Raw genomic sequence first — 7,632 nt, forward strand, 5'->3', positions numbered from 1 at the left:
TACAGGAAGTTCCCCCAAAAACTTGCATCATGGGGGAAAAAAGCTCCAGGCTTGGAGCTTGCATCATGTGATATGGAAAAGTTTCGGCAAACTTGGACGAAGTTTATGTTAGACTGTCTTTTGCTAAACAATTTGTACCTTCAGCCATATCTGTTGCTGGCAGTATCTTCACTAAAGGCTAAATCTGACATGTACCCTTTCGTGAAGGTTATCATCATACATTCTTACATTACTTCAAGTTTGTGTGCTTGATTTTCAGCAAACCAGCATGGAAGGACGGATCTACTGCAGTGTGTCTCTTAGTCGTGGATGATGTCCTCTACATTGCCAACTTAGGCGATAGTAAGGTTTAAAAACTTTATTCACACTATTATCAAATTGGTAGAGTAGTTGTGATGTGTTAAATGAGCCCTTATAAACGTAAATTCTGTAATCCTGAGGATGTGAAATCTTTCCTTTGCGGAAACTGCTGTCTAGAGGGCAGGCTTCAATATGGCTGCAAATTTGTTAGTTTGATTTGGTTTGCAGTCTTTCCTCCAACCGTCTCTTCAGTATATACGGGGTATATAACCAATTACATTTTATCTAACTTTGGCAACTGTATCAAATAGACCATTCGAGTGTTAATATACAACAAATTTCTATTAAGAGGTGTGGTAAATTGATAACACAGTACTACTACAAGAAAGGGAAACGACTGCCAATTATGAGAGTAATAAAGTCCAGAATTAACAAAAACACTCCTAGCATAACGGACGAGTTTGATGCGGCAAAATAATATCTAACTCAAATTTTTTCAGGGATCATTAACCTGTATATCCCAATTCCCATAAACAGTTCCTCAATTATCAATAGGGAGTATGGGCCAAAACCATGGTGCTTATAGGATTTTTGTGAATTGGTATCCTCGTTTCAGGCTATTCTGTGCCGATATAATGAAGAAGTCAAAAAGAAGGTAGCTGTTCCACTGACAAAGGACCATACACCAACGCAGGCAGAAGAAAGGCGAAGAATTCTAAAAGCTGGCGGTTTTGTACGGTAAATTTCAAAATTACAGTTAGGGCTTGTCGATAAATAAAAGCTGACGCACAAGAAACATAATTCCTTTGTTTTACTTGAAACCGTGTCCCTCTCCCTCAAAACGAAAGTTCTTATATGAAATCAATGTCATATTTTGATGCCGTTTCTGACAAACCCACACACACCTCTCCAATCTGCATGCCAATGAAAAAATACTAGGAGTGCACATTAATTAATAAACCTCCACTTTACGCGTTTCACTTTTTAAGACACAGAATATTTTCATGTACCGGTATTTCGCATGTAGGAAAACGTTTCATGTACGTGTACATGTTTCATGTTGAAAAAGCATACAAGTTTTTATTTCACATCTATGTTTTTTGTTGTCTTTTTTGTCTCCGTATTTCAAGTTGTGGTCATTCTATTCTCGATAAACGCGAAGGTACTATTGCATTCTAAACGTCAAAATGTTCAAAAATGTAGGTTGACCGCACCGCGTACCGCATGTGTCACTGCACTGCGCAGCTCTATACAGAAAAGTATCAATTTCAATTCAAAAAATAAAATTGCGACAGTGTTTCTTTTGTAATTCATGTTTGAACTCTTTTTTTTACTCCACAATCCTGCAGTAAACTCAGCTCTGCATTTTTCCCACAAGCACAAGTGGTCATGGTTTAGAAAACAATAGACAAAATCCTTATGCCATTTTGACGCACACAAAACAACGTGAGCTTTTACCCCCTCCCCCCTAAACGAAAGAATTACGTTTGTCGTGCGTCAACTTTTATAGGCCCCTTAGCAGTCAGAGTCAATTCTCAAATAGATACGCAAACTGTTCAAACTGTTGGTACTAGCCGTTTGATACGTAACATTTATCAAATAATGTGAAGATATGATGGTATGGGTCCTTCACAGAAACACTGAAAGCTTTAAAATTTCACCTGTACATATACATCCCTCCCCACCTTCACCCCCACTTGGATTCCCTGTAACAGGTTGTAAATCGCCACTGATAACTTACAATGGATTGTGGCCAAACCATGGTGGTGAAAGGGTTAAGAAATGAAGCAGCTATGACAAGCTATTTTATCCTATATTACAAAAGTGGGTATTTTTCTGTGTGAATGTCAGTAGTATCTTACATCTACACAGAATGTCTTTGAGTCTTGTAATGACAGAGGCAAAGCAGAAAGTGCATGAAAGTTATTGCTGTTACGTGAGCAGGTTCAGTTTCTTTGACTGTTTCAATCATCATGCATAAATTTGTATTATCAAAGTGGGGCTGTCATGCCATGGAAACATGTGCAGTACAGTATATGCCTTCTATATGTTGTGTGCACTTTATATTGCACCAGTATTTTTAGCTGACAGAGAAGGCAGGATAGAATTGTATTATACTGAGATTTTTAACTAACAGAGAATTCAGGATAATGCTGGACCATGATGTATGATGTTATAACAGTTGTTTTGTTTTATTATTCAACAGAGAAGGCAGAATAATGGGAGTTATGGAAGTGTCGAGATCCATCGGTGATGGTAGATTTAAACACTGTGGCGTCATCTCAACACCGGATGTCAAGAGATGCCAACTCACAAGCAATGACAGGTACAGCTTTTGAGTCAGGATATACATCTAGTCAGTAAAATGTTTTTCACATTCTGTATTTTTATCAGTTTCAAAACATATTTACTGTTGTTACGTAGTTGGTTTTAACTTTGGTCAACAAGGTACGTTGTCTCTCTTCATTCTTCGGAACCTTATCGCTGTTAGCTACTATGATCATGGTCCATTTGAGATTTCATGAACATCTCTAACATTGTCTCAGTTTTTAGACATAGTGTGTACGTGTATGCTTAGTTTGGGATACTAAGTGTAATTTTTTTTCAAAATGATGCCTACTATCAATATTTGCTTGAAAAGGGAAATTCACATATTTTTGAAGATAGAAGGACAACAGAGAAGTTTAATGCAATTCAAGTCAGGGGGAGTGCAGGATTAAAAATTGTGTGACCTGACCTGACCTGACCTGACCTGATCTGACCTGACAGGACCTGACCTGTGCCCTTGGTGGAAATGATTAATTCTAATGAATTTAATCAACTTTCTTTTTTCCTAATCACTTTCAGGTATCTCCTGGTTGGATGTGATGGATTGTGGAAGGCATTCACATCTGATGAGGCTATCAAATTCATTGATAACATTTTACAGGTAAGTATGATGAACCACACCAACTTGCTGCTGCTACCCAACTGATATCGGTTATAGCAACATGTAGATCTTGTCAAAATTGAAATGTTTGCAACATAAGAACAATACTGATACTCCAACTTTATTTGCATATTTTGGTCTGTCAGTTCCATGAGCAGCAAGTTGAGTGTCCAATATATTACAAAAGTTGCCCCTTTCATCACTGTGGTTTGGTCCAGTCCTATTGTTTTTTAAGGCACATGTGGATCTCTACACAGGGAAATGGGGTGAACAGGTTTAGTCAAAAATTAATATACAGCTCCAATGGCTGTAACTTTGCATGTGATTTCCTGTATTTATTTTTCTGTCTGTAAATTACAGTTTCTCATTCCTCTCTCAAATCACGGCAGAAGGCCTGCTCAACTTGGAAGTAGTGACTTGACTGTCCAATGTCATTGGTTGACAATCCTGTTCCCGTCTGTACTTGAATTCATTTGTCAACAACAACACTGCTTAGTGTACACAATGCAAAATATGAAAAGGCTGATGATAAATGTACTTTAACATGCCCTTCAGAGAATAATAAGGAAATGTATGGGTTATAATAAATGAAATAATTGAAAATTTATGAGAATTAGTGCTTTATTATTGTTTGTTAATTTCCATGTTTGTTAAAATAAAAATGACGCTGCTATGCTTGATTATTATATATATATATATATATATATATATATATATATATATATATATATATATATATATATATATATATTATATTTTAATAGTTTTTAAATATTTTATCAGTTATTAACATTAACATGTGAATGTTTACAGTACCTTGTCAATTTGTACCCATTCCTAGATTATTAACTCTTTGAGCGCCAAAGTCAATTTTTGTCACTTTTAAAATATACCTCAGTCAATTCTTTTCTGACAAAATTTTGATTGAAAAATTCAGCCAATGAAATTTGATGTCGACTTGGTCCAAAATTATCAAAACAATTGCAGAAAAAATCAGAAAAATGGGTAAAATGTTGCACTAAAATTTTGGTGGGAAAAAATGAAATGTGTTGTCCTATCATGCACTTCATTGATCCTTTTGCACTGACTTACATGCTTTTCGCACTTGTTTTCCTGTCATCGAAATGAATGAGGGATGAAATTGCCAAGCGATGAACCTACATATCTTTTAGCCATCGCACATAGACATCACGCAAAATGCCCTGACTGTAGCCCTGGTCAGTTTCAGGGATATTCCGTGTCTTTGGTAATATTGGTGTACAAGAGAAAATTGTTTGACATATTACAGTGAAAACTAGGTGAGAATGGACGATGAAATTGTTCTAAGTGTTATCACACTTTTGTAATTGGTTTGAGAACATTTTCCTGAACTTGTCAAAGTAGTAGCACATATGAAAAGATGTATATTGAACAATCATACATACATACTGGGAGTAAGCTGTCTGGTACACTTAAGATGCAGGCAGTTGTATAACATCGCTATACTGCCGTATGTCACATATAGCAGCTGAGCCAGTGTCAAGCTGAACTCTTTTCCTTGCCTTGGCATTTTTTGAAATTGTTTGCCTAAAAAAGTTAAAAGCCAAAAAGAAACCCAAATATTTTACCATTGGCTGTATATTTTGAACCATTTACTTTCTTTTCCCTCATTAAAACCACGCACATACACACACCAATTAGTTCCTACTGCTGACTGGTTTTATTGCTATGTATAAACAATTGCAGTCAAGCCCACTGTGAAACAACACCATCATCGGTCTGTTGTTTGCTGCAACTTCGTGACAGCAAGTAAAGTTTGAAACAAATTTACAAACCCAATTACAAAAGTGATAACATCTAGATCAATTTCATCGTCCATTCTCAGCTGGCTTTTTTGTAACCCTGATAATATTTCTGCTGCCCCTTAATGTGACCAACTGTAACAATATGCCAAGCAGAACTCCAGCAGTTTACATAACAGAGAACTGTGCTAACATTTACCATAGCCACTCATTACAAAATTGTCGCATACAAGTGTGTACTGTTGTTTTATGTATTGTGTCCTGTTGGTTTTTGACATATGGTATCGTAATTCATTGTCTGTTGATCATATGTTCATCTGTCTCAGTTGCTTGCACAGTGTAGTTTACTGTTCTAGTGACATTTTAACTTGTGATGAATTTCAGGATGAGTCCCTGCGGAAAAGTGATACCAAAACAGCCGATGATGTTCGGTACGAGGTGGCGTGCCGAAGAATTGCCAGTGAAGCGGTCAGAAGGAAGAGTGCCGACAATGTGACCGTGTTGCTGGTGCATCTGCAACATTGACGAATTTTGCAGCTGGTCGTGATGCGGCCTGTGTTCAAACAGGGATAACACTACATATCATTGCTCCCTTCCTTAACCCTTTGAGTTGTGTAATTTTTCCCACCAAAATTTCAATGTAACATTTTACCAATTTTTATGAATTTTTCTGAAATTTGTTTGATAATTTTGGATCAAATGGACAGCACATTTCATTCGCTCCATTTTTTCACCAAAATTTTGGCAAAAATCTGGAAAAAAAATTGACTGGGGCAGATTTTATAAAGCTGACAAAAATTGGCTTTGGGGCTCAAAGGGTTAAACATTGTGAACTTGTCATCCTGGATGATGTGTACTGCCATCTGCCCCACTCCTCGTGTAGTTTTGATCTCTGCAAGTTTTTTAGCTTTGCTGTCAACGACACAAAGCTTATCTAATAGGTGGATGTGTGGCGTTGTCTGGCGTCCATCAACTTTTTACATTCTAAGCTGCTTCTTCAAAACGGCCTGGCTAATTCCTTTAATATGTGGAGTACAGGATGACCTTCATCAGATTTGTTCAAATTGTGATGATGAAAATTTGTATTTTTGATGCTACTTTTGCTATTTTTGGGCAAAAATCTTCTTCTACTCAATGGCTGGTGTGACAGCTAGGATGACCTCATCTAGATTTGCTCAAATTGTGATGAAATATGCAAAATTTTTTTTTTTAAGGCAATTTTTGACATTTTTGGTCAAAAAAATCTTCAAATCTTCAAAACTGCTGGTCAGACAGCTTTGATATTTGGGATATAGAGGTCCGTAGGGATGACCTATATCAGATTTGTTCAAATTTTGCAGAAATATGCAATTTTAGTCCTTTGTGCCCTGTGGGCACAAAGTACTAATGTGATGACGCGGCCTCTGTTGTTGCATACAGTGGGCCGTATGCTGTGGACGCAGGTATCTCAGAAACGCTTCAGTAACTTTTTCTGAAATTTGGTCTGGTGGTCACTTGGGCATGTATCTCAAACGGTCTTTTTTTTTTTTTTTGATTGAATCATTTTAAAGTCACTTTTTTAGCTTTTTTCTGAAAACCACTATTTTCAATTTTTCCTCAAAACCACTGATTTGATTATTGTGATATTTGGCATGGGTGTTCGTATAGTTGCAATGCCGTCAGAAATGTTCAAAATTTGGTGATACATGCCTTGTATTATTTTTAAACAATATTTTTATCCATTTTTATTTTATATTTACTTGATTTTGCCTCACTTTCGTTAAAGCTACCGTCTGCGCATGCGCACAACTCTAGGACAATTCTGAGTTGAAGAATCGAATCGGACGCCATCTTGTTTCTCGTTCTGGGTACATTTTTTACGTCGTGAACGTTTCACTGTGTATTTCAATATATTCTATAGTTATGAAGTTGACAGTGATGCACTTTTGCGGCTGTCGTGTATTTTTTGGTACGAAAGGCGCCTTTGATCGACTGAAGAATGATGGCCTCCGTAGGCGATAAACACCGGTACCGGCAGGTATATCAGTTCTACTGAGGAAGCAATCCACTGGCCCGTATAGGTCAGGGGCTCACTTAGGGGAGAACCACATGATTTCGGGGGAGGGGGGGGGGGGTATGGAGGATTTTGAGAAAAAAAATGTCACCAGGTGAAATAAAAGAAAAAAATTAAGCCTGTAATGGCTTGAGAAAAAAAAAATTCTCATAACAGACAGAAATAAAAAAGGAATTGTCACAATGCAGTTGAAATGAGCAAAATTTTGGAAACTTCATCCTCATGTATTCTTTGCTGGCATGCTGCCATAGGCAGCGCAAATGTTTTTACCACAAGCAATTCTTATGTGGTTTTTTTCCAGCGCTTACGATATAAGCATTCACTACTTTACACCTCAGTGCACTCGATGTTTCCCTTCCCTTTTCTGACCCAAGAAATCATATTTCAGGATTTCTGTTGCAATATCTCAATGGTATAGGCAATATCTAGATGGGACTATTTGACTTCTGTAAATTGTGAAAATTAAAAACACAAGACAGGAGTCAATAAATTAGTGTTAAAACCAATACATTATTCTCTCAATATAAATATGTTAGAAAGATTACAAGTTGACAATGAAAAATTGAGGA

The 7,632-nt window shown here is 36.8% G+C and overlaps 1 protein-coding gene across 2 annotated transcripts in view; it reads left to right on the forward strand.

Annotated features, from left to right (window-relative positions):
- LOC139137079 (integrin-linked kinase-associated serine/threonine phosphatase 2C-like) overlaps positions 1 to 7,098 on the forward strand; it is a 30,037-nt gene extending 22,939 nt beyond the window's left edge. Inside the window, exons 5-9 of one of the 2 annotated variants that reach the window (XM_070705045.1) lie at positions 260 to 347; positions 917 to 1,038; positions 2,507 to 2,626; positions 3,148 to 3,229; positions 5,395 to 7,097. In XM_070705045.1, the coding sequence (XP_070561146.1) occupies positions 260 to 347; positions 917 to 1,038; positions 2,507 to 2,626; positions 3,148 to 3,229; positions 5,395 to 5,535 (553 nt within the window). In that variant the 3' untranslated portion in view covers positions 5,536 to 7,097. Of the gene's footprint in view, positions 1 to 259; positions 348 to 916; positions 1,039 to 2,506; positions 2,627 to 3,147; positions 3,230 to 5,394 lie in introns of both variants that reach the window. The other variant, XM_070705046.1, reaches the window with a different exon arrangement.
- Positions 7,099 to 7,632: the final 534 nt, after the last annotated feature.

Source organism: Ptychodera flava, chromosome 7 (assembly GCF_041260155.1).
Source record: "Ptychodera flava strain L36383 chromosome 7, AS_Pfla_20210202, whole genome shotgun sequence".
Classification (NCBI taxonomy): Eukaryota; Metazoa; Hemichordata; class Enteropneusta; family Ptychoderidae; genus Ptychodera; species Ptychodera flava.